General features: G+C 41.0%; 1 protein-coding gene across 1 annotated transcript in view; it reads right to left on the bottom strand.

The window, feature by feature from the left end:
• Positions 1-26,416, bottom strand: part of CRIM1 (cysteine rich transmembrane BMP regulator 1) — a 163,551-nt gene extending 137,135 nt beyond the window's left edge. Inside the window, exons 1-2 of the mRNA XM_042817488.1 lie at positions 26,050-26,416; positions 11,216-11,389 (exon numbers count right to left, since the gene is read on the bottom strand). Coding sequence (XP_042673422.1) covers positions 11,216-11,389; positions 26,050-26,416 — 541 coding nt within the window. The remainder of the gene's footprint in view (positions 1-11,215; positions 11,390-26,049) is intronic.
• Positions 26,417-27,306: the final 890 nt, after the last annotated feature.

The following is a 27,306-nucleotide window of genomic DNA, read 5'->3' as shown; positions in this document are numbered from 1 at the left end:
CTGAGGAAAAAAAAAAAACAAACCAGTATTCAGATCATAATTTTATTTTTATGTCAAATGTGATCTATCCAAGTAAGGAATAGCCTCACTGCCCACATGCTTTAATATAATAATGATTATAAAATTGTGTTTAATGAGTTACTTTATTCTACACTTAGTTCCTTATCCAGTATTCTAGTACAATGGTCCATGACAGTTTACTGGAGATTTTTTTTTTTTTAAATTAATGTTTGAAATAGTTTTCTTCAGAAGCATCCAGATTTGCATTTTTAAGTTGCAGAATCTTCATTCTCACTTTCTAGGCTTTTTAAAAAGAGCAGATTAGTTACTCATATTGCAAACCCTCATAAAACAATCAATACAAATAACAGAAAAAACTCAAAAGAAAAAGATGAAATAGTGTGCTTTTGGCATTATTTTGTCCCCTACTCACTTCTGCAATGACAACTGAAGAGAAAAAAGATCAGACCTACACACAAAAGTGTGCCAAAGAGCTGGAAGCCCTAGCTCAGATGGCTAGAATGTGAGGCATTTCCTCTACTAGAGTATGTGACTGTATCTGCTAGCCAAAGGTCAAAAGCAGATTTAAGTTTCCAGGTTTATTTTTTTATTTTTATTTTTACAAATCAATAAAATGTTTTCTTCGCCTGTTATATGCCAATGCCAAACATGTTTAACATTTAACATATTAATTCATTCCTTTACACAAGTTGAGAGTCTAGCATATGTATCTGACAAGTCATTTAAATTCCAGCACCTTAAATTATGTAGATTGGTTTGTCACTATGACAACAACTTTTACGTGTCTGCAGAAAGTTGATCATACAAAAGTACTGGATGTTCTCCTTCTAGCAGGAGTTAAGAGTTAATGAAAGCTTTGCTTCTTCTGGACAGAAGGGTGGAATTTACATCTGTTAACATAAGATGATGTAACATATGATTCCAGATGAGCTCTTTAATGCACATATATTTATTTCATGAATGAAGAAGGAAGTTTTCTTGGATTTAAGCGAGGTTGCATGGTTGTGGTTTTGGGTTTTTTTTTTTTTTTTTTGGTTTTGTTTTTTTAAACTTACAACACTTGAGAGGAATCTAGAACAAAAGATGGCAATGCACTGGGAAGGAGGGAGCAGAGCTATTACTCTTCTATGCTGAGGCTAAGAATGTCTTTTTTTTTTTTTTTTTTTTTTTTGAGACATTCACTCAATCTTGTGGTCAGTGCTTCACTCATAAATACGCACTTTTTCTTCGAGTATTTGTGTAGAAGATTCCTTCAGCAGTAACCAGGAACACAGATGTGCCCAAGATACAGCCACAGTGAGTAGATTGATACCCTAGAATTTGGAGTGCAGATATTTTTAAATATCCACAGAGGGCACACATGTGCCATCTACATTCAGGTTTAGCCTGTAAAGATACCAGCCTGAGTACCATTTCATTGCAACGTCACAAGGGAAAGGTACAAATGAATCCTAGCAGGCCTACTACAATTAAGTAATTTCCGTACTCTTAACTGCACATTTGGATGTAGTTAATACTGTGAAATAAACCTGTTAATACTCTTGACGAAGACAAAAAAAAGTGTTACAAGAAATTTCTAAGATGATCTTATATTTTTTTTTCCTCCAGTTTGAGAGGAAAGGTGTGTGCAATCAAGCAACACTTGCTTACGCTGACCCTTGAAGTGCACAGTAACAAGCAAACATGAGTGGTAAGCTCAGAACAAAACTTAATGCCTACATCATCAGATCAGTCTGTCAGTATCAGTTTACAGCTGGTTAGATTGAAGTACTCATGCCTACAGGGAAACAAGAAGTTGGTTTGCACCCCTCCTCCCCTCAACCTTTGCTAAAAGGAGAGCACAGATTATAGATTTGTCACATAGCATCAACTAATAACCCAGAGAAGAAGGGTTAGCAATGCAGAAAAAAATTCAAATTATTCTGTCCATCCCCACAGGCAGATGAGAAAAGTAGCAAGCCATAGATCAATAGGGATTCTGGTACGAATTTTAATTGTTACAGCAGTAGAGCTGTTATCTGAAGGTGTAACTCTATCAGAAAAACAATCATACCCAGGAATACAATGGCAGATACTTAAAGTGAGTCACATTGTACACCCGAAAAAGGCTAGCCAACCAAGCAGGTATGAGTGCTCTAAAGCACAACCTCAAGATTAATCCACAACAATATCCAACTTGACAATTGCCTTTGAGTGTTCATTACACCGCAGTCTTTTACACACTTCCTCTGTGTCCAGAAACAAGCTAAAGCTTCTTTTCCTTCAGATTAGCACTCTGCTGATGGTGGAGCTGAGAGGAACCCTAGCTTGATGAAGAGGAGGTCAGCTAGAGCCCAGAAATGTGATCAGCGATAGATAAATCTCCTCTGCATTTACCCACACATGAAAGCAACAGTGAGAAGGCAAGTCTTGTCCCACATCAAATAAAGTAATACAGAGAATACCTTAAACATTATTAATGTTAAAAAAAACATTTAAAAACCCACCATTTTTGGTAGGGGAATCATTTTACTTTTCTTATTCTATTCACAATTGCAAATACTAATCCTTTTGCTTTCTTACTGAGCAAGATGTTGACTTTTACATAATATTTGATAAAGACATCTATTACTGAATTAGCAAGTGCTTTTATATATGGGGGAAGAAGCATTTCACCTTCTAGCAATAAACAGAGATAAAGACAGGCTCACATTTTTGAAATGTTTAAGTTGAAAAGCATTCACTGAGTTAAGTTCTCAAGCATCTTGAAAATGGTGCAGCTGGAACAGCTACATGAATATCCTTATTCTGCTTAGTTGCTGGGGAAAACCAAGTTTATTAACCATCCTCTATCTGTGGGATGTTCTGAAATAGAGCAAATGGAAGTTTTCCAGAAACACTGCCTTTTTTCTCCTTTCCCTTTCTACCTTCAACCCTCTGCAAAGGATTATTTTAACTTTGCTGAAATATCCCCAGAAATGAAGCAGTTCTTAGTATCTTGCCTAGACTCTAGTCTTCATCCATAAATTCTATAAAAGACAGTTTTACTGGTATATTTTAATTCATTGCATATTGAAGTCTGTTTCATGCTGCGGAAGCTGCAAAAATATTGATAATTTTTTTAATTACTATTATTTCTTCTTTCATTAGAATAGTCTTCATGAAATAATGAAAGGTTTAAATTTAGAGACAGAATTGAAATACTTTGTCACCATGCTAACACAACTGTTCAGAAGTTACAAATGTTCATATGAAGTACTTTAAGAAAAAAAGAAAAAGGGAAAACTATGAAGTCTACTAGATGTGATCAAACAAAAGAGCCATTACTATTTAACCAAAAATAGTTTATTAGTTACAGTGACATAATTATTGTCATATTGACCAGTCACTGATACATACTACAAGCACTGGATATGCTCATCCAACACTTGCTTATCTCAATTGGTATCAACGGACCACATATCCAAACAAGATTTGCCCTATCAGAACAAGACTTATGACCCAGCACACCAAGTGCCACAGGAATACAGCTTTCTACTAGCATCAATATTAGGATAATGTTTACAGACCATTTAATTCCAGACCTTTGCTCAGGTCTCTTCTGCCACACAGAGAATTTTTGATCCTTAAAAAAAAAAAAAAAAAAAAAAAAAAAAAAATCAACACTGCATCTGGAAGTGCTCTGCCAATGGTCACCTGCTGCATTTTCACTCTATTCCCCAACTTTAACAGAAATTAAGGTCAAGCATTCTTTAAAACCTGTAGCTTGCCACTACAGTTAAGATAGACGTCTTTCAGCACAGCCTACTCACCAGCAAGGGAAGGAACATTTAGAAGGCACTGAAAGCAAGATCCTATCTGCTGTAAGATTTGTCCTGTTCTTTTTCTCCCCTTATAGAGGATTCAGATTCAATGTATGACATTGTATTCGGCTTCAGATGAAAGCAGGTAAGCATCTGAAACAGAGCGCAAGACAGGTACTGCTTTGTCTCTAGGAACAGTGCTTTGACCATAAACACCTGATAGCCAGCTTTTTTTTGTTTTTTTACTGCACTACACTGTGTCATACTGTCCAAGGCTATAGTCTACAACTAATGTTATCCTTCTGTTCACAATAACCATGTAAACTAAGAAGAAAAAAAGAAGAAAACTAAAGTGTAACATATTAATGATCTGGTATCTTTTCCATGAATTTTACATACTCAAGGAATTTGGATGTAGAAAAAGAAAAGGCAAGAGTAGCACCATATGAGCAGGTCTAGCACAGAAGGAAAATAAGCTCAGTTCCTAGAAACAACATATATTTACATTACAATTTACGTTTACAATGAGCCATTTACACAATGCTAACACCCCTATGTTTTTGTTCTTGTTTTTAAGTAAGCTGCCCAAGAGACTGTTTCTTCAGTTTCCTTTCCTAAGAGTTTCTGCAATACAGCCTTTCCTCACTACTACACACAGCATTATCCAAAATTGGGCTTAATTAAGTTGTAAGAGTCCAGACAAATACAGAAATATCAAAAGCAGAAACTGACTTTGATATGTCTGTGAATCTTCCAGAAGGGATTCTTAAGGTTAATTTGAAATTTCACAGAACAGATATTCACTATGTGACAAATCGTTAGAAATAGGACAAATAAATAAACAAACTAGAAAAAGATCATGCTTCATCTGGGAGCAGATCTCTGACGAATCAGAATCAAGAAAGGTGAAGTCCTGCAAATTTAACACTCTTCAGTTATGCTGTTAAGTCAACTCACTGCCAGATGTCTCACTTTCATAAGATCCTTCATGAGTTTGTTTTCACTTTTCTCCCCCATCCAGTCTCCAATCCCCTTCAGGGGAAAGGAGGAAACTTATGTCAATATTCTTAATTTGCATTATTTCCATATCAAACATTTATTCCTTCTATATCCATGTATTCAGGGGAGGAAAAAATAAAAGCTATGCTGCAATTTTCCTTTACTTTTTACATGAAATTTTGCCTTTGGATGCGTTTACTTGGCTCTCATAAGCACATTCAAAGGTAAAATTTGGACCTTTGCCCCAATCACATTCCTTATTGCAAATACATGCCAACCTTCAAAGTTCAGTTATTTGAGTAAAAACATGCATTAATTGTTATGTGAAAGGAGTGGAAAGGATATCAGATTAAACACATCTGAAAGTATTTCACTCCCCTCCATGCCTAATAGTTCAGCAAAAAAGCTGGATTTAGTCTATTCTGTTTTTTAAAGGTAACCATCAGCTACGAAGACCACAGAAGTGAAGTTTAAAAATCACACTTAAGAACCAAACAAGCATTTCGGATAAAATTACCTTCTCATATTTGTTATTCCAAGACTGGTCTGACAGGTATTGCAACATTTGCAGGTATAAAGTTATTCAGTTACATGCAAAAAATAATGGAATGCAAGGAGTATGTTGCAATGAACAAGCTTAAAAAAGATACCAGCAACTTAAAAGCTTTCTCCTTTCACCTATGAAGGACAGCAGAGAACGGCTTGGGAAGGCACAAGCCAAGTAACTGAGAGAAACTCTTAAAATAAGAGCTTCAGTAACAGGAGATTTTACATGCAGAGATGCAAGAGAAGGTATTCTTTTACTGAAAACATTAATCACATACTCCATCAGAAGACCACACAAGTTTTATCCACCATACAGTTTGTAAAAAGATTGGGTTTAACCTTTTCATGTAAAAGTTTCTCACTTCATACCAAATAGTGGAAAAACAGATGATTTATTTCTGCTCTCAAAGTTCAAGTTAACACTGACATAACTAAAAAAAAAAATAAAAAAAATAAGAAAATTACCACCTTTGCTAACACAAATGGCATTTATGCTCTCTAGGACTCCAGAGTACCTCTGTCTTTGGATAAATCCAGGTATTGGCATGACACAACCATTGCTGCCAAACAATTTTGAATAAGCAGACTAGCATCAGGAAGTTTCTCATCTTTGAGGTAACGGGCAGACTGACATCTTCAGTAAACCCCGGTGAAAAGATCTGAGCCTAGAGCATCATTGCAAGACTACATGCCTTTGATCCATGACTTCTGGCCCCCCACACTTCCTAAAGGAAGGGGAAATAGCTACTTCAGAATCAAACATTTTTTAGAGAGCAAGAATTGCCACCATTTCCTCTGATGAAGGAAAGCAGCAAAGCATGTTCCCTTTCCATGGCTACTTAACAAGAATGCAGATCCTGAACCGCTTGTGGGAGAACAGGAACAGACTCAAGAATATCCTCAAGTTTCTGTTCTTTATAGCTTTCCTAGACTATTTAAATTCCTGCCAGAGCCTGGCATACAGAAAGAAAAACAAATCTCGGAACTGAAACAGTCTTAGAAATTACTGAGACCAGATCACTCCAGGCAATGACTTTCCAGGGGCTCTTCAAGGTTCAAGGAAAAGTTTCAAGATTATTTCACTGGCACTAAACAGCAAGCTTTCAATGCTGCAACACATACAAACACCCTGCAATCCTGAAGAGTAAAATTACCTTCACTTTCACTCTTCAACCACAATCTCCAGTCTCTCACATAAAATTTAAGATCTGATTCTTCTGCATTACTGCCTACAGTTAAGTTTTAGCAGATTGTGGCTTCAAGAATATGTACATGCAATTAGACTTCTGCCTGTGACTAAGCAGACAGATGGCATCTCAGTACTTTCCATCCTCAAGCCATATTATCCACAGTCCACCTTAGTGGTTGTAGTTCAATTGAACTGCCATCATTAGCAATCTCTTGAATAGTAACAAGCCTTGTACACAAGAACACAGGATTTCCTCAACCACATCAGAGCAGGCACTAGTCAAGAAAAAAAAAAAGCAAATCCTAAAAAATAATAAAGCAAGGAAAAGCACGACGCAACATGGATCTACTATTATTTAGTTATGTGATAGCTTTCCCAGACAATTCTTTTCTAGCTCAAAATGTGTGGACTTCCTCATAATAGAATGGTTCATGACTTCTATCAAATCTTTCATACGGGAAGTCACTGACTGCCCATATAGAAAGGGCGGCACTTTAAGTCTGAAACAAGGTTGGGAGACCTCTGTGCACTTTAGCACTTTCTGTTACATGTTAATTGAAGAGAAAGTATCAAATCTTTGAACAGTTGCAATATGCCTACACTGAGATCAGCAATAAATTATCTACTAAGTTCTACTACAAAACCAGTTCTTTCAGATGTATTCAATGGTACTGTTTTCCTGAAAAACAAAGGCACAGAGCAGGCACAGCTTTCTTCAGTACCTGTATTATTGAGAACCTTGAATATCCTCTTAGGATGTTCTTGCATGTCAACATCATCAGCCCTACTGAAGTTACATACATATACTTGGGAAATACTCCTTCAGTGCAGGACAGAGCAAGTCCTCGGGACACAGAATAAAGAACATCACTTTTTGACCCTGTCAGTAACATTAAGCAACACGAGGCTGAAGGCCATGCAGCCTGACTTAGGGAAGAAAGGACAGACGCATAAATCACATCAGTCAAGCACGACAACTTTGAGTGAACTGGGGAGTAAGCCATATGAAATAGGTAGGCAAGGAAAAAGAAAAGAGAAGGTGTGGCAAGGTGGAGGTAGAAGGAAAAAAAAATGAGGTGATCAAGAAGGCAGACAAACACAAACTGGTAGAAGAAAAAAGAATCTTACATAAAGCAAATGAAAAAACTTTGAGTTAGTTGAATATGCAACATGCAACAAGCCCAGAAGGGAAGACCACACCAGCTAAAATAAAATGACAAGAGGAACACTTGAATGAAAGAATGCAAATACAAAAAACAGGAAATTAAAGTACACGACAAAGTCCTGACCTCTAGCACATGCCTTTTCATATCTGGAAATGGGACTCCTGACTTTGGCTCATCGTTTGTTGACTGAGAATATTTATGAAATAGATTCAATATATACAGGCAATTTTGCCTTTTGATTAACTGTACAGGTTGACAGAATTGGCAACTACAACTAATGGCATACTGGCCTCAGTATCTCCTGTGCATGGATCCATGTACACGTGGTGCCATTGGAACAGCCTAACTTCACATTCCATTTTTTCTTCCAAAAAATAATATATTAATGCAAAAATAAAAATAAAGGAAAAAAAAAGTCACACAACTAATTTCAGTAAGAACATGCAAATCACACTGCGCACCACTGGCCTCTGTGATGCCCTTATATCAGCTGCTCAGGAAGCTGACAGAAAGGACCTCTATTAAACAAGTTAATACCGTCCAAGATTTAAATTGCACAGTTAAGACTAAATTAATGCAGTTACTTGAACCAGAGTTTATCTAGATGGGATGTGCAATACAAACCATTCTTAACTGCCTAGTAACTATCCTCAACAGAGCAGAAAGAAAATGGAAGCAGCTAGTTTCTACTTTTAGCATTTTTCTTCTGTGAGCTTTCTTCAGGAACTGCGATTACGGTATATCCATCATTCAAGTACTTGACTTGTGAGTTTTTAATCACACTATCTTTAATGGTCTGTAGGAGATATGGTGAAGCGAAGAAAGTTAGACTTCAAATACTTAGTCCCATTTTTTGTGGCAGATTGTTAATCGTGGTATTTCAACACCTGAATGACCACCTTCATTTCTTCATGTTATTTATCTTCAACAGACAAGCCAAAATACAGAAATACACATTAGTGCTTCAAGAAAATCTTAGTTGGACATACATAGCAGATCTTATGAACCATTCATTTTTACATCATCCTATTGTTATGGCTCAGCTTGCCTTGAAGGAACTGAGGTTTCTCAATTTTAACATGCTCAGAGCTCTCAGGTTTGCACACAACCTAAACCATGTTTCAGGTTGACTTTCCAAGTGGCTGAATTCAACTATTAGACTTCGAACTTTGAAAGCTTGAAAACTCAGATAGCAAACACTGTATCTGACACATCAAGATGGCTATCCCATTTCATTCAATAGACTTGGCTTGCTTAGCAAAAATGCACGCGGCAAGTACAAGCAAGTAAAAAGAGTTATTCTTCCTTTCCATTAGCTTACAAACAAGACAAAGCATTTAATCATAGAAATAAGAAATAACTAGTAACACACTTAAAGAAACAACATCCATAAGCAGTAAAGCATTCAATCTCTAATCGTAGCTTAAGAACTCTACTCCCATGAACACTACGTAGTATCTCCTTGCTGCATGTATATTTGGAGAGAAGGGATAACATATTAACAGTGCAGAACACAGTAGGCAGATTTGACTGATTATGAGTATCATATGCAAATTAATGCTATGCTTTGAAGGAAAAAAAACAAGTATGCAAGTTAGTGTCAATGCATAGGAAAAGATCTTCCTCCTGTCCAAATAATGTTAAATTTGAATGAAAATATTATTTAAAATGGTAGTTAAAAAAAAGCAAGCTACCATGCTTGGAGCAGTATGTTTTGACATTGTAGGAATTAACTTAATTGAAATCCACTGGAAATTTATCCAAGAAAATGAAAAGAATCTGAAATGTGAAAAGCAAGTTAAAAATCAGTAGTCTCCTTCTTTATTTTAGCCGCATCTGAGCTTGCTGTAGCACTACTAACATTTGTATCTGCCAAATGTATTTTTGCGAGAAGCAAAGTATTATTTCAACACAAATATATTCATTGGAATTGGCTCTTTTTTACAGTCCTATTACTAATACTTGCTGAATGATGATTTCTTCCCATCTACTGAGGAATACAGATGGCTTTAACTTCAAGCAATTCTCAATGATAAGGGTTTAACAGGGAGGATGTAAATGCAAATTCACCTTTTTATGCAAAAGCTGAATCACAACACTCAAGTTATACCTGCAAGATTTTTAGTGTTCCGGTGGTACTGCAGCACACTTGCCAAGCCCATCATTCTTTTTAGAAATGGGAAATTAGCTAAAAAAGAGGTTTCTGAGAGCAAGCTACTCAAAGAATCAACCTTCTTTTTCTATGCCAATTTACCAAATAAATCATTTTCTTCACTCTGCAAAAAGGCACCACCAACAGATTCTCTTAGCCAGTTAAACGCACAATGAGTTGTTATGCTAGAAGAGGTTCTGATGAACCTCTACAAAATTAATCACACATTGACAAGTAAAAAAGAAAGCAGCCGGCAAGGTTACTTAGGAACATATATGCTACTGCCCACTACCTCAGCAAGGATAGAAGACCTACACTACTTGTGCTTCTCTTATTTCTCTACAAAAACAAACAAAAAGCCACTAACCAAACAAATAAAAGCATTTGTACCCCTTCAGGGATCAACAGCACAAATGATGATAATGAACATGTTTCTGCCAGCTATGTTTTTTCTTACAAGATCATCTTGTCACATAAGAACACGATGACACCAGATCACATTCTCGTAACTCAAAAGTTAACATCTTTAAATAAGACTAGTATCCTTATAAATACATTTACTTTTGCATGTGATGTTAAACTTCACTTTAAAACAGACTCACTAAGCAGGTTCATACCACCAATCAGCTTTTGCATGTTCCCAGACACACTGGGAAACAGACAATAATTACAGCATTACAGAAAGGACCTGAGATCAATCCTTGGACAAAACAGCCCTAAAAATACATCACGTGAATTGTATTACAACTGGACATGTCTGAGCCATCTCACTTTCAGTTCAACAACAATCATACATCACGTACATGTACAGCAGCATAAACATGCACAACCTAATACATTTTCAAAGGAACACAAAACAGAGGAGTACTAGCAATAAAGTAATGCTGCATTATGTAATCTTAAAGAAAATAGCAATTCATGCATACACAAAAATACACAAAAAATGTAATCAACAACTTCTACTTCTTGTTTTATACCTTTGCTATTAAGATCTCTGGCACTCCTCAGTGCTTCTAAAAAAAAGTTTTCACACACTGCCCAACAGCCAAAAATCCAGAAAGGTAGCTACCACAAACCGTATGCTCATGTAGAGAATGTTCACAGGTTTTAAGATTGAAACCATCACAACACACACAAAACACAAATCATTAGTTTCTTCATTCTAAAATTTAAGCATTTGGAAGGCTAAGATTGCTAAGTTGCCTCTTTCTGAAAAGCAAATAATTGCCTTCTGAAAAACAGAAGGTGACAGGTATCTGACACTACCAAAGTCATCCTAAAAAAGAATATTAACCCAATTCCAGCTTTCAATCAAACACATGGAACGATTAACTCAGAATTACTGATGATGACTCCTTACCTTCAATCCTTTTCAAGGCTGACAGGCAAGTATCCCGACTTGGAAACTCAAATGGATTATTACAGGTCCGAATAGTGTCACATTCGCATTTCCCGTTGATTATGTTACAACCTGTTATAAGGTTTTCATTGCATGGCTCAAATCCAAGGAGCTGGTCATCATCCCAGTTTTCATCTAAAATAAACAAGCAGAAAAACTTACTATTGATTTCAGTTACAGTATATAAATTCAGCTGCTTTGGGGTCAGGTGCAATTCATTTCAAATTTAACATTGAGCTAAACAAGATAAGACTCCAAAAGAATGGATTAATCTAAACAATAAGATTTGCCAAATATTGTGCTTCACAGCTGTTCTACTGCCCATTTTGCCCCAGTTACTGGCATTGTTTACTTCAATCAGCATGAAAAACTGTCACATCTCGAGGAAAAGCATAGCTGTAGTACAAATGAGTGCTACTGTAAACAAAATAACTTCTACAGATCTTGAAGTTGTATTTATCATGGAAGTGAGAATGTTGGAGAGAACCTGCAGCTGTTAAGAGAATTCAACAGTAAGTTAGAAAGAGAGCATAATTAAACAAGTTTTAAAAATACATCACATAGAATTCACTCCATAGAGATGACTTTTTACTTCAAAAATACTGCAAGATGTCAGGCCTTTGATTCTGTAATATGACCAAAAGTGAGTTCCCCAACACCCCTGAACAACCATCATCATTCCAGGAGAATTGTTCAAGCACATTCTGCTCCTTGCTGTCAAGTGAAAGGGGAATGTACCAGGGCTAGAATGCATCTCTTTGCTCTTTCTAATGAGTCTGATGTATCTGTTAATTCTCATGTTTCTATTGTACAATTATCCATTACTTCTCCGGTTACATGCAGTGAGATTATTTTCCCTTCTCCAAAATGGAGTTTCTTCTCTCCACAATTCTGCTGTGACTGCAGGTTCCACAAAATCTCAGTTCCTTAGATCAACGGTACATACAGCAACATTCAACAGACTAAAAAAACTTAAGCAAGACATATACTTCTAGGCATGAGGTATTTTTAGCTGTTGCACGCTAGATCATTTTCCGACCTGCCCAGTCTACCAAATCAAGTACTATAAAATAGTTATAAAAATGCTCTGCTGACTTCTAGATGCATCCCATAGTCCTGAGGGAATTAGCTAATGTAGCCACCAAGCCACAAATATCAATGATATTTGAAAAGTCATGCCAATCAGATGAAGCCCCCGATGACTGGAAAAAAGGTAACATCACACCCATTTTTAAAAAGGATGATTTCGGGAAATACCAACCTATCAGTCTCACCTCTGTGCCTGGGAAGATCAAGGAGCAAGTCCTCCTAAAAGCTATTTTAAGGCACATGGAAGGCAGGGAGCTGATACAGGAGAACCAGCATGGCTTCACCAAAGACAAATCCTGCTTGACCAACCATGCAGCCTTCTACGATGGTGTCACTGCATCAATGGAAAAGCAAAGAGCCCCTAATGTCATTTATCTCAACTTCAGTAAGGCCTTTTAGTACAGTATCCCACAACATCCTCCTCTCCAAATTAGAAAGACACGGATTTGATGGAAAGACTGTTCGATGGACAAAGAACTGACTGCAGGACAAAGTGAGTGGTGGTTAATGACTCAGTGTCTGGACGGAGATTGGTGATGAATGGTGACCCCCAGGTGTCAATGCTAGGACTGATACTGCTTCATATCTTCATCAATGACACACTCAGCAGGTTTGCTAATGACATCAAATTGTGGGGTGCAGTCAACACACCAGAGGGACAAGATGCCATCCAGAGGCACCTAGGCAGGCTTGAGCAGTGATCCCAGGTGAACCTCATGGGATTCAACAAGTCCAAATCCAAGGTCTTGCATGTGGGTGGATGCAACCCTCACTACCATTAAAAACTGGGGGATGAGAGGATTGAGCGCAGCCCTACCAAAAAAGACCTGGGAGTACTGGTGGATGGGAAGCTGGACATGAGCCAGCAACGTGCCCTCACAGCTCATAAAACCAACTGTATTCTGGGCTGCATCAAAAGAATTTTGTCCAGCAGATTGTGGGAGGGAATCCTCCCACTGTACCATGCATTGGTGAGGCCTCACCTGGAGTACTGCATCCAGATACGGAGTCCTCAGTACAGGAGAGACACAGACCTGTTGGACCACGTCCAGAGGAGGGCCACAAAAATAATCCACAGAATGGAACAACTTCTCCTACAGGACAGGCTGAGAGAGCTGGGGCTGTTCAGCCTAAGAGAAGAGGAGGCCCCAGTGTGACCTGAGAGCAGCCTTTCAGTATCTAAAGGGGAACTATAGAAAAGAAGGGGACACTCTGTAGCAGGATCTGTGGTGACAGAACAAGGGGAAGTGGTTTCAAGCTCAAAGAGGGTAGATTTAGGTTGGATATAAGGAAAAAAAAAGTCTTTTACAGTGAAGGTGCTGGAAGAGGCTGCCCAGAGACATGGTTGATGTCCCCTCCCCGGAGACTTTCAAGGCGAGGCTGGATCAGGCCCTGGGCCCCTGTTCATTGCAGGGGAGTTGGATAAGATGGCCTTCAGAGGTCTCTTCCAACTCTAAGGATTCTACAATTCTAAAACTATTTTCAAACTCTATATCAATCTACAATCTACAGCAGCTTTCACCTTGCAGTTTCTAGTAGTTCACCTCAGATTTATATACTATCAACAAACAAGTTTTCAACAGGGATCCTGCTAAGAAACACTTTAAAAAAGCCAAAACATCTTCCAGCTACACAGCATTGCTGTTGCTCAGGTTTGTTTAAAAATAAGACAGGGATTGAAGTATACAGTTTCAAATATTCCCTGCTTGCAAGATTTAGAACTTTTCATGCTAAAACAGAGTTATTTTGGAGAAGTAAATGACAAAATAATCTATCTATACTGACAAGAAAATCCCTGCAGAGCACTCCTCTATTTTAATGAAAGAAGGGGCAAACACAGCATTGTCTAAGTGAAAAAGCTGCATGGCAACACATGCAATGACACAGATGGTTGTGCTGCCATGTTTCTGTTCAGAACACATCACTCCAGATTCTGACCCTAGGAGCATGCGGAAAGCAGAGACCCAGACATGTTTGGGTACCACAGTCAAACAAGCAGGCATGCTGAACAGGCTGGGCACTCAGCTGACTCCAGAGTGTAGCAGCTGCTTTTGGACCAGATGCTGAGCACTAGCCATGCCATCAGGCAAAACTGCTGACCCAGGCACTGTTGACAGAGAGGGAAGCATTAGTTCTTATCTACACTTATGCATTGTTCAGAAGGAACATATGTCCTCAGCTGACTCATGTCCCCTCCCTACACAGTTCCACTGACAAGAAGAATGAAGACTTGCAGGGTTAATAGATTCCTGTTAAGCAATTCTTAGTCCCAGATACTCTGTAAGCTACACCTTAGAGTGAGCATCACAAGCTGCCCTTCACCACTGCAGACTGCAGCCAAACATGAACTGTTTTATCATTCAGCAGTCTGACACTGAACCAAAGCTTAAAAACTGATAGCAAATACACACACTGAAGCAGATGTGTAAATTCTGCTCAGAGAGATGTGCAGAATATCAGTCAACTTTCTGTTTGGGGAAAAACAAATAAAAAGCAACAACAAAAAACAAACAAACAAACAAAAAAACCCCACACCTCCACAAAACCAATACCTGGAAACCACAGAGAGTTAAAAAACAAAAACAAAACAAACAAACAAACAAACAAAAAAAAACACCAAACAGTTAAAGCTAAGTACAGTAGATGATCTAGAGAGAGCATCGCAGCTGATTCTCACCAGCATGTTTATCCCTCTATATCCAGCTACTTATCATTTGTTAAGTCAGCAGAACACCTTTCTGACAGAGAACACCAAATAAATAACCAAGTCAATTTTAGAAATGAAGGAGAGAGCATCCATGGGAATCTCATGGCTGTTTTACTCCATAAAAATAGCCACGGAAGAGTAGTCATTAACTCCAGGAAGTAATTTATTAAGTCGACCAATCACCCCACAGAGCAAGCGTATCAATAAAAGTCAAAGGAAGCACAGAAGTTCACAAAGAGAAACTACTGAAATTCTTTCAAAGGAAGGTGCAGATTCAGTAGTTTCTGGGATGCTTGCATGATTATGAGGCCAGGGAAAAAAAAAAACACACAGGGAATTTTGAGAACAATAATATATCCTGTTTTTGATAAGCCGGAATACAGCTTGGACAATTTGTATGTTACAAATCACAGCAGTAATCCACGTAACAAGAACAAAAGAGGCAATAGCTGTACTTTAAAATTCAGCATGCCAAATTCTGTATCAGACCACAACTTCATCCAGATCAGACTGTTTAATGGTCTTAACAGAAAGAATTGCTCTAGTTGTTTGCTGAACCATTCCCTCTTTCTGACACACAGGATCTCACCATTCCCTCTTTCTGACACACAGGATCTCATCCTCTGCCCATTTGTAGATCAGGAGCCCAGACCCCCACAAAGGTACAGCCAGCTGTACTCATGACTGCTGGGCCTCTAATGCTCAGCTCCCTGAGCTGCTCTCTCCCACCAGACTCTGGAAATCAGTCCAGTGCAGAGAGATGGGGCACAATGTTGTTATGAGTTTTTATGTATTTTATTATAAAGTTAATGCTGTTACTACAATAACAGCACACTTTTTGCTTTTCAAACAATCCAGTTCGTGGCATTTGTGAATTTTTGCGCTATAGCATTTCAGCAATCAATTTTTCAGATAAGAACAGAAGCTGCAAGCAGTCCTTATTATGCAACAGCTGCTTGCCCCTGGTGAGAAGGGACTCACCTATGAAAGGAGTGGAAAGCAGAGCAGTCCCCTACTCACAAATGACCTTTTTGATGCACATGCATCAGAAACCCTGGAACTATCCACAGTATTATCTGATTTCCATTACAGATGTTTGATATCTGCCAACTCTCATGGATTTTCAGGAGGGAGCAGAAAAGCATACACACAAAGTGCCTGGCCCAGTCCTAGCTGTACTTAAGTCATCAATACCACACCCCTCAAAAATGAGCTCAATAGTCTTTAAAAGCATAGAAGAGAAGAGAAATGCCCAAGAAATACTTGCAGACAACTTCTGACATAATTATTCATGAACCAAGGTATTTTTCATTACTGCAAGCGAATACTAAGAAGTCACATCCATATAGGAAAAACATAAACCCAGTGTTAGCTTAAGCATCTCCTAGCAGACTGCTGTTCACACATTTCAGTTTAGAAATGTGGCTTCCATCAATGCAGTAGCAAATGTGCAAGAAAGAGAAAAAGCTTACTGTAGTTTAGTAAATCTATGCAAGCATAAGACTTCTTTCCCTAGTTGATTTTGTAATTCCAAGAACAGAAGCAGAAGTTAAAGAGTCTGTTAAGCGATTCCCTAATTATCAGTTAGAATAAATCCACATAAGTCACACCAGTGTAGGCAGAACAAAATTCCTTGGAATAAATCATATTGTCACATGAAAGCACTTGCATGAACTAGAAGGCCCAAATCCAGTGTCTTACTTTGATTTGAAACATAAGTTACTTGAGGTAAAAGCATTTAATGCTGTTTGATGCACATACATGGCAGTCCATCACAGCATGTTCCTCCTCTACACGTCAGATACAAAACCACATCTTGAACAAAGTCTAGTACCTGTGAGCCATGAATCCTCACTCCTACTATTCCCAAAGTCCTGCAGATTAATCCAAAAAAATAAGTTTGTACATGCTAATGATTCTGAAACCTGGGACGACTCATAAGCAGTGTGCAGCATGCATTTTCCTGTGTGCTCCCTTTAACTGCCTCTGTGGTTTTCTTTTCATGCAAAAGCTCTTTCATGCATACTTCTAAGAAACATGGATAATTTGAGGGAAAAAAAAAAGTGAACTGATCTATAACCATTTCTGAATACATCTCCATTTGGCTGAAGTCACAACTAGAATTGACAAAATCCAAATAAAACAATTAGAGCCTCTCAAACCCCAGTATGTATTATCTACTATTTCACTTCTGGGACTCACACACAAACAAATATATTTAGGTTTTACATTCTTGAGCTTTTAGAAACAGTCCAGCTGAAAAGCAGCCCAAAATTAAATGGTTGTTTTTCATCCCGACTGATCTGAGTTTAGCTGCAATTTCCACCACCTCATTGTGCTGGCATGGTCAGGTAGGAGCAAGAAAAGGAAAAGACCACTCTTTTCAGCAGTCCTGAGTTTACACTGGATTGCTGTTGTACAGCCAACTCAACTGTCTTTCACACTCATGCCTAGAAGCAGTTCAAAGGCTCAAAGCAGTCTGCTAACAATAGCTTAAAAGTCACTCTTTCAGATCATTTATATCTACATACAGTTCTTCATTCTTTCCAACTCATTTGGGCAAGCTCTGTTTTCAGACATTAAAATAGTTCTGCATTTACTCAGACCAGAGTAAAGCTTGGACATAATGCTTTCTGAATTCTTCCAAGTGCACTCATAACATAAGGAAGACATGGGAGGGGAAGGATCATATTCATTCCAAACCTTTTTCATTTTCTTCCATCATTCACATAATGATTTGCTTTCTGCAAAGCAAATATTTTCAGCTTGCAAACAATCCAAGTACAGCTCTATGTTACTGAACTACCAAGTCCTGTCTTAGCATGCTTCTAAAGTAGGGAAGAGGATTAAAGCATTAACAAGTTGAGTAAGAGGTCCTTAAACAACAGGTCCAGTCTGGGAAACAACCCAAGAAATATGCCTCAAGTAAGCAGCATTCCACGACTTCTTCCATGCCAAATCCTACATACAGGCACTCACATCACCACATTGCAACAGCTGTTTGCAGAATGCAGATTTACTCACAAATAAGTGTGCACAAATACAAAGTGACTTTTTTTTTTTTTTTTTTTTTAAGAACTGGAAGCTGTAATCAGACAAATCCAATGAGTAATCAGGGAGTGTGATAGAGATACAGGGCTTACAATTAGAATACACTGCTCAGTTTAACACATTTGTTTCCAGAAGCATGTAATCACTAAAAACCAACTTGGAGCCTTATTTCCGAATTACATGGTATCTCAATATAGCACCACTGATTACCCCCACGTGTGAGAGATCTCAAAACTGCTACAATTAGAAATATAAGGAAAAGCCCTTTTAAAGGCTCCTTCTCCACTGTTTGCTCATGTTGGCTCTCCATCCTTCAAGGTTCAATTACTTCTGCCCGCCACAAATCTTCTCTTTCATTTTCTTTGCTTTCTCTTCTTGTCTGGGCATCTACTGAACGACAGCTTTAAAACACAACAAAAAACAAACCTACATACTAGTCTCCTTCATGCTTTACAGAGATAGCGCATCACCTCAAAACTGCAAGCCACACACTGGAATAGTCACTAATGTAGCACTATTGAGGACAAATACATAAGCATTGTATCCACAATAACTCTTAAGTACACGAGCCCTACTGAATCAAATCCCATCATTTACATTTACCTGTAGCATGTTACTCAACTATTTCAGGCTTTCTAAAGCATGACAGGTACGTTCTTAAGATATATAAAGAAGGATCAAAGAGACCATCAGTTACCAGTCTGAAAATGGAAGTCTAAAATCAGATCTAATAGAATCCTCGCAAATCCTGCATTTGAAAGGGGAGAGAATGGACTTCAAGTGACAGAGAAGTCACTTGAAGCTGTTTCCTGAGGCTCTGTCCTCTTGGAAGGGAGGGAGAACTTGCCAAAAGTTTCTCTATCAAACCAGACCCAAGCTCTGATTCTCCATCACTCCACTGCACTATTACACACAAAAGTATTTACAATAAGTGGTATTCATTAAGATGGTATGAGACTCTGAAAACATTCTACAGATTTTCTAAAATTAAAAAAAAAAAAAAGAAAAAAAAGAAAAAAAAAGAAAAAGGAAATACTTCTTGCCAGTAGGCTTTGGCTTCACTTTGAACAGGAAAAGAGAATGATGGAAAGGAAATTCATGTTTTGGAGGAGCTGAACAATAGAAATGACTAATCACCACTAAAGAATGCTTGAAACCCAGCCCCAGACCTTGAAAAGCAGCAGAGGGAAAGGCTAGCCTTGAAGTGAATTTGTGCTTATGTACTGGCGGCAATCCTCTCCCACCTCACAACTTATTCCTTCAATGAAATCATGAGTCAGGGACCAGAGCCGGCAGAACGTTTTGTGGTAAGACAGACCAACAGTTTTATGATAAGGCACTTTTTCCACCTTTTAGAAGGGTCTGTTCTTCAAGATCAAATCTTCCTGCGGAATGTGTGTTAGCACAAAAGGGCTTTATAAGGTTCCTAATAAAACTTCTAGCTAAAGCTAGAGAAACTATACCATACCACTTAGATAGTTTAGAAAAAACATACTGAAAAGGCTTGTCTTAAATTTGAGCTCCTGCTTCATCCTGTTCAAACTAGAACTTGTATCTCAAGCAATTACATCGCCAATAAAGTGGAGGATTTTCACCACAGTAGCTCTCCACGTGTCTCACGGCAGTTATTTCAAACTAAAGAATACAGAAAGTATTTACACAAGCCAGCTTTCCACTCCATTATCAGAAACCCCACGAGAAGCCACGAGGAAAGCAAAGAAACAAATGGAAGTGCATAGTGAAGCACATGACTTGGCCAGCCATTTTAATAGTCAAAGTTTTCCCTTGCCTACTATATTTCAGTCCTCCAGGTTCCCTTTACTCTAGAATAAACAGACAAACAAACAAAAAAAAAAAAAAAAAAAAAAAAAAAACAAACCAAAAACACACAAACAAAATAAAGCCAGTAAAGTTTCACTATTTGGGTTCTTCCAATAAGACTTTGGTATATTTTCAATAACTTCTGCCCAAAAGATGGCTTGAAACAATAGAATTCAAGATGTGAGATCCGACCCCTAGACATTGAAGAACCTGGAATAGAGATATGCAAATAAGTTGTTTTAATCTTGTGACCAGCACCACGTCTTGTTTGTAAATAGCTGACTGAAAACATTACGCAGTGTACCAGGACTTAATCTGTCAGACAGAGCCTCTGCCAGTACTCTGCTGATTAGAATGAGCATGGACAGCAATGTTTTAGCTGTCCTAGCAGATTTTTCCTTCAGCTCTAAAAAACTAAAAACAAAACAACAGAGAAAAAAAAAAACAAAAAAAAACCACACTAAAACCTGGAAGAAGCCAGAGGAAACAGCCAAGCCTTTGTGCCTGTTTTCCAAAGGAGGCTGAATTTCCAACGTATTTTCAAGTTGCACACTGTGCCCACATAATTCAGAAGCCAGAGTGTAGAGCCATATGTTGCAACTCCATCACAAACAAGCAGCTGATGGACAGTTTGCTGACACTGCTCATCAGCAGCAGAGTGGACAACAGTAGAAAAAGTTTTCTCTAAGATAAATTCTGGAACAGTGCCATGAATAAAGCTGTCTGTATTCAGAAGAACCTCCACTATTAGAAGAAAGCTGATGTTCGAAAACTTTTGTCACTTTTGCCCCCAGATATTAACACAGAGTCACAGAATACCAGAATTACAGAACACTTTGCTAAAGTCACAAAAATTCCCTGGATTTAGAGTTAGTACCAAAAAGGCTTTTCTGAATACTAAATTAGAGATAGACATAAAATTGGCTCTTTCCACCATCAAAGCAGCACATTCTGTGCTAGCGCATGTAATGCTATCAGGGCAATTACCCAGACACCAAGCTGACCAACAGCATCTCCCTGCTGCTAAGGGTGATGCTATCCTGGGCTTCACTGGAGAAGAGTTGTCAGCAGGTCAAGGAAGGTGAACCTTCTCCTCTGCTCAGCACTGATGAGACCACACCAGATGTGCTGTGACCAGGTCTGGGCTGCCCACTGCAAGAGAGACATGGACACACAAGAGAGAGCCCAGTGAAGGGCCACCTAGATAACAAAAAGACTGGAGTATCTTTCTCTGGAGAAGGCTTGGAGGGGATCTCATCAATGTACAGAAATCCCTGAAGAGAGGGTGCAAAGAGGTCAAAGCCAGGTTCTTTTCAGTGGTGCCCAGTGACAGGACATGAAGCAATAGACTCAAACTGGAACATAGCAGGAGCCTTTTACCCACGGATATCTTCAGAAGCTTCTTGGACAAGGTCCTAGACAGGCTGCTCTGAGTGGCTCCGCTCGAGCTGGGTGGGGGTTGGAGGTCCAGAGGTCCCCTCCAACCTCAGCCACTCTGAGGAACAGCTTTTCTGGAAGGAGAAACAAACAGACTAAACAAAAACAAAAGCCTGAAGAGAGGAGATGCATATGCTGTAGTACAACCTCCATATTTACTCTATTGCAAGGAAAATATCAGTACCAATGCAGGCTAGACAAAGAACACAGTTTCAGAAGTTTGCCGCTATGTGGGAATCCCAGCATGCCTGTGAGCCAGTGCCCTTCTTCCTGTCCCCAGCTACATCCAATTCTGCTTGTTTTCTGGCTGTAAGACACTACACTCTCATTACCTATATGGCATCAACACAATTTGCAAACTCAGAAGTACCTAGAACAACCTGTGAAAGCTGCTGGAGAATGAATATTGCCTCTGGCAAAGGTGTGAACTGCTTCTTCCATTCATCTTCATACATGAAGGCTTGCATCCTGCAAACATGGCAAAACTAGTCTGCTTAGATAATTCCCTCAGGGACCACCTTTTAATCATCTGTATGCTTATGTGGAATTTAATCTAGATAGCCTTTATACAAAGTTATCTTCACATCTTAGTTTATATTGGTTTCTCTGTACACACAAGCTTTCTATGTCAGCATTAGCCATTTTCCAAATTATATTCATATACATTGAAGAGCCAAAATGTAATTCTGCAAGGCTGTATAGAACATCTGTCACATAACATCTTGGGCAAAACTCTGAATTCACCATTTCCATGTTTATGTTCCCTGCGGATTAAATGAATTCTCAAATGAAAGCAGTTTGCAAGTCATGAGACAGTTAATAGGTCACTTCTGCAAAGTGTTTAGTTTATTAAAACAGAAACACGTGGTTCTTTCTGCATGCCGCTCTACATTTTATTCATTGAGATTAAGGATACTTGTGGGGGCAGTGCAAAGAAAGGATGGGAAGAGGCAGGCATTTTTTGAAACATACGGATGGAGTAATTATTGTAAAATATACCTGTCAGTCAAATGACATTCAGGTTGACTAAATACTATGCAAGGAGTTAAATTAAGCAAGTGCTCTTGCATCAGCTAGAGGGTACTTAGAACAGCAAACATGCCTACGGGTACAGAAATTACAAGCAATCATTTCAGTAGTTCTGGCCAACCTATCTAGCAAGTTTGAAGATTCTTTAAAAAAAAAAAAAAAACAAACCTGTATAAGGATGTCTAGTGTGGAATTATATTCTTAAAGGAACTTAAGTATACAATAAAACTAGCATTTAACTCTTCATTTCAAATGTATCATTAAAACTAGTCATGCTTTTATTACACAGTTAAAAATGAACTAATTCCAGCTCATTTTCAGTGTTATTTCATACGCTTCTGTTATGCTTTAGAATAGCTTAGCAGAGCAAACAAGGCCTCTTCATCCAAGAGCACCAGAAATAGAAGAAGTGTAGAAACAGAGACAAGAAAAGTCATCACAAGAAACGCCTTCAGACTAACCGAACCCGTACACCAGAGCTTTTCCCAAGGCTTTCCCATACTCCAGAAAGACAGAGCTCTGCAAAGCCTGGCTAATGCAGAAGCCAAGGCCAATGTGTTTCTGGAGAGCTCTTGTCTCATTTGGAGGTGGCTTCGGGTCTTCCCTCAAACACAGAGAACAAGAGCAGTCCCTGCACAGAGCTCCCAGTTTTTTGATGCCAAAAGGTTTGGCTTTCAGCCAGCTCTGCGCTCCTGACACCTCAACAAACCAACCCAACAGCTCTCCTGGAAAGTCAACAGAAGCTGGAGGTGCTCAAAGCCTCTCAAGGTCACCCTTCAAGAAGTACTCAGCCGTGTCTGGAGAAGCTGATCTAAGAATTATTCTTTACCAAGAACACAACTACAGGAATGTATAATAAATGCAGGAAAGGCATTTACAGACAGCACAATAATGCCACAGGCTGAGCCTTAGAACTACACAAAGACCTGCACACTTAATGCAGTGAGAAGACTGAGCGCTTTCCTCAGCACTTAGAAGGGTGAAGAAAAGAACTTACGAATTAATAACAGATTTCATCAGTAAGTGCCGGCTTAACAAAAACAACAGCCATTAGTGACAGATTCCATGGAAACTTCTCCATCAGGTGTCACAGAGCTCACTCATGCCGAGTGTTCTTACAATGTTTTTATGTAATACTACTATCAAATTAATAGGCAAGTATTTTTACCTGTGTAATTACGGCTTGGAGTTTTTCAATCCATTATGTGTTGGTACCCTGAACTAAGCCAAAGCATCCCATTCAAGACTCAAAATAACAATAAAAAAAAGCTTATAACTGTAACCAGTAGGGGTCATTTTAGTGTAAAAAATTGCAGTTAAAGAGAAGACTAGAGATAGGAAGGAGAGTAAATATACCAGTTTCTATTCACACGGTTCTGTAAGTCACCTCCATTTCCCCCTCCCTGTACTAGAGTATGTAACATAGGGCTTTCACTCCCAATAGATAGTATTAAAAGGAAAGCAGCCTTTATTCTGTTAGCAGATAAATGAAAACTATCACTCAGTGCAATTGATTCATCAGGTATACAAGCCCAGCCCATTTCATGAGTGTTGGTAAACTGCCCAACAGTTTCAGTCACACCAATTAAAAACACAGAGCTAATCAACTTTATTTCAGAGAACAGAGGCAGCACATTAAGTCCTGTTCCCCCCCCCTTGCCACTACCACTCATACACAATACACACTGTAAGAAATAATGACTTTGCTTTTGTTGCTTAGAACGAGGCAGTTTCCTGACAATTCCCTAATAGGTATTCCAGTACTATTTGTTAGGCTGACAGTTCAGCTCAGTTACTTTTCATTTACGAGAATGAAAATTAAATAGATAGCTTATCTCCCCAACTATTCTTATAGGGACAGCTGGAACTAGTTTCTAACCACAACACTAATTGAAATGCAATCTTGCCAACAAATGCTTCATACTATTTTCAACAGTAGATGGGACGTGTTAAGAGCTGAACTACAGCAACGTACAGATTGCATCACTTCAGAGGAATGAAATACTCCTAAACTGCCAGAGACATCCATACTCCAATACAGGGGAGATAGAACACTGAGACATTTAAGGACTGGAGGCTTTCAGATCTTTTAACCGAGAGGACAGAAGTTCAAGCCAAGCATTTACTTAAAAACATGTAAAACCAAAAATCCATTCAAAACTAGGTAGGTCTTTTGAAGTAGTTTTCTGTTTGAAAACAACTTTTCCAATACATACTAAAGAAAAAAATAAAAAGGAGAGACTACAGCAACATACATATTTAACCTCATGGGCTCAACGAATGTCTTCAAAGCAGTTTAGAAGCGTTTTTAATTCTTTAATAGGGCTTTTAACCCTGCAGCTGCTTCTATGCAAGCAACAACAGACAGGACACCCTGGCTTGCTGTGGTCCGCATTTTACCCCCAAGAGTGATGAATGGAGCAGCAAGTAAAAACTTGTGCCAGATGCAAGGTCAGCTGCCCACTAAGAAAGATCGGTTCTAGTTCTCTCAAAACAGTGTATCATTTTAAAGGCCAGGTTTTGGACACTGTCTGCAACAGCTTTTTGGACTTTCTACCGCCCTCTACCCGTCGAGAGAAGCAAGCTCCACTCTTATTTTCCAGAATTGTCGAAGCTCACACTCGAAGTCTCACATACATTTCTACATATTCCAAACTACTGCTTATTTGCAAGCTCTATACAGCGCCATGTTTTCCCCCAGCCTGGGGGAAAGGCAAACTGGAGGGACAAGGCAAGACAAGAGAGACTGAAATGCTTCTCTTTAGCCTTGTAGGAAACAATGCATGAAAGAACTCTTAAGAGATCCTGCTAGATTCAACATTCGAAGAGGAGCTGCGAGCAGATCGCTTGCGCTTCACACTAGTTCATCACTTCATAAGCAGCAGGCATACAGCTGGAGCGGCTGCGAGTTGTCCTGCCATGGGGCTCGCTCCTGATGTGCAAAACACAGATATGCCTTATCGTACAGCGAGCGTGTGTGGGCAGACAGATATTAAGTGACAGGAACAGGAAGGAAAAACTTTACAACAGATGATCAGCCTTTGTGTTTCCTTAAGAAGAAGGAATCCGGAACAGACATCATGTGTGCAGTGCTGACCTCCACTGATCTCAGGCTGGCAAGCTGTCCCCAGGTCCTCTCTTATCAAGGAATTCTAGCGGGGTACTAACAGCTGGCTGGCTTGACATAAACTACTAACAAACCAGCGAGCTACTAAACAGAGAACGAAATTGGAAGAGCCTGACGTTACTGCAAGCTACCAAAACTAAGGGTGAAACTTTCAAATACTCTCCTCCTAAGCGGAACGGCTCGGAAGACGCCCTCGCAGTACAGCGGGGCGGGTAGAACACGGCAAAACACAACAGCACGCGAAGCGACGCGGGCAGCTCCGCACACAGCGCTTCGATCCCGCTGCGTTGCCGCGCCGGGGAAACGCGCTGGGGGCACCGGCGGAGGAGGCAGGGAGCGGCCGAGGCATCTTCTCGCCGCAGGGCTGAGGGTGCTCGTCCCGTCCCGAGCCGGCGGCACGACTGTGCGCTGCTGCACGGCGGGGCGGTGCGCGGCTCCGCACCTGGGACGGGGACTAGAGGGAGAGAAGGAAGGAAGAAAGGAAAGAAGGGAGAGAATGCGGCGCTCGGAGGGCAGCGTCCGGCCGCCCCTTACCTTCACAGACGCCCACTTCGTACTCGGTGATGGAGTCGCCGTTGAGCGGCGGGCGGATGACACAGCGCAGCCCCCGGTCGCAGGCGCCGTGCAGCCCGTAGACGCCCCCGCAGCTCTCGTTGCGCTGACGGGCGCACATGAAGCAACAGCCGCAGATGCCCAGCACGATGCTGCCGGGGCAGCTCTTGGGTTCCTCGCACTTGGACTCGTCGCAGGGCAGGCAGACGAGCGCCCGCGTCCCCGGCTGGCCCAGCAGAAGCGCCAGCAGCAGCAGCCACCCCGCCGCCGCCAGGTGCCAGCCGCCGCCACCTCCGCCGCCGTCTCCGCCCGGCCGCCTCCTCCCCGCCGAGACCGCTGCCAGGTACATCCCGGCCGCCGCCGCCCGGCCCGCGCCGGGGGGAGCCGCGCCGGAGTCCCCGAGCGCGCCGCGAAAAGCCGCCGAGCGGCGGCTCCTTCCCGCCGCCCCCGCCTCCGGCCCCCCGAGGAAAGTTTTCTCTCCCGGCGGCGGCCGCTCCAGCCAAACTTCTGCTCCGGGCGGCGGCGGCGGCGGCTCCGCCCGCTGTCCCCCGCGGGAAGCGGCGTCTGTCGGTCCGTGCGTTCCTCGCTCGCCGGCTGCCGGCCCCGTCCACGCCAGAGGAGCGGCAATCGCGCGCGAGCGGCTGCGAGCCCCTGGGTGCGGCGGCGCCTGTGCCCCGCTCGCAGCCCGAGTCCCGACTCGCCTCCTGCCTGCGGCTCGCCCCGCTCCGAGTGCGTCCTCCGCCCTTCCCCCATTGGGCGGTGATCGCTCTCGCCCCGCCCTACCCGCCGGCTCGCGCCTCCTCATTGGCTGCCGCCTCGGCCGGCTCCGCCCGCTCCTCCCGCCGCCCCAGATGCCGGGGCCGGGGAGAGACGCAGCAAAGGCGAGGAGCGGCCTGGGCCCCACGGCGGCGGCGGCCGCCCCCTCCCATTCGCCCCTCCCCTCCCCCGCCTGGAGCTCCGGGCTCGGAGCTGATCGAGGCGGGTGCGCCAGAATCCAGGCGCGAGCCGGCGGCGGCCGGAGGGGAGTGCGCGCTTCCGAGGGACACAGGGCATAGTGGGCGCGGGCTCCGCGGTGGGCGCAGGCACGGTGGGGGAGCCGCGAAGGGGACTCGGGGCCGCGAGAGCCTCCTCCTCTTCCTCCGCCCGTCCCCCGAGGGAGCGGGGCGCCGGGACGGGGAGCGCCTCCTTTCCCGCTCGGCCCCTGCGCTGCGGAGGGCGAGCGCCTCCCAGCCCGTCCCG

This window comes from Centrocercus urophasianus, unplaced genomic scaffold, assembly GCF_019232065.1.
Source record: "Centrocercus urophasianus isolate 14NV4802_14NV808 unplaced genomic scaffold, USGS_Curo_1.0 seq_10, whole genome shotgun sequence".
Taxonomy (NCBI): Eukaryota; Metazoa; Chordata; class Aves; order Galliformes; family Phasianidae; genus Centrocercus; species Centrocercus urophasianus.
This window is presented reverse-complemented; position numbering and strand designations above follow the sequence as displayed.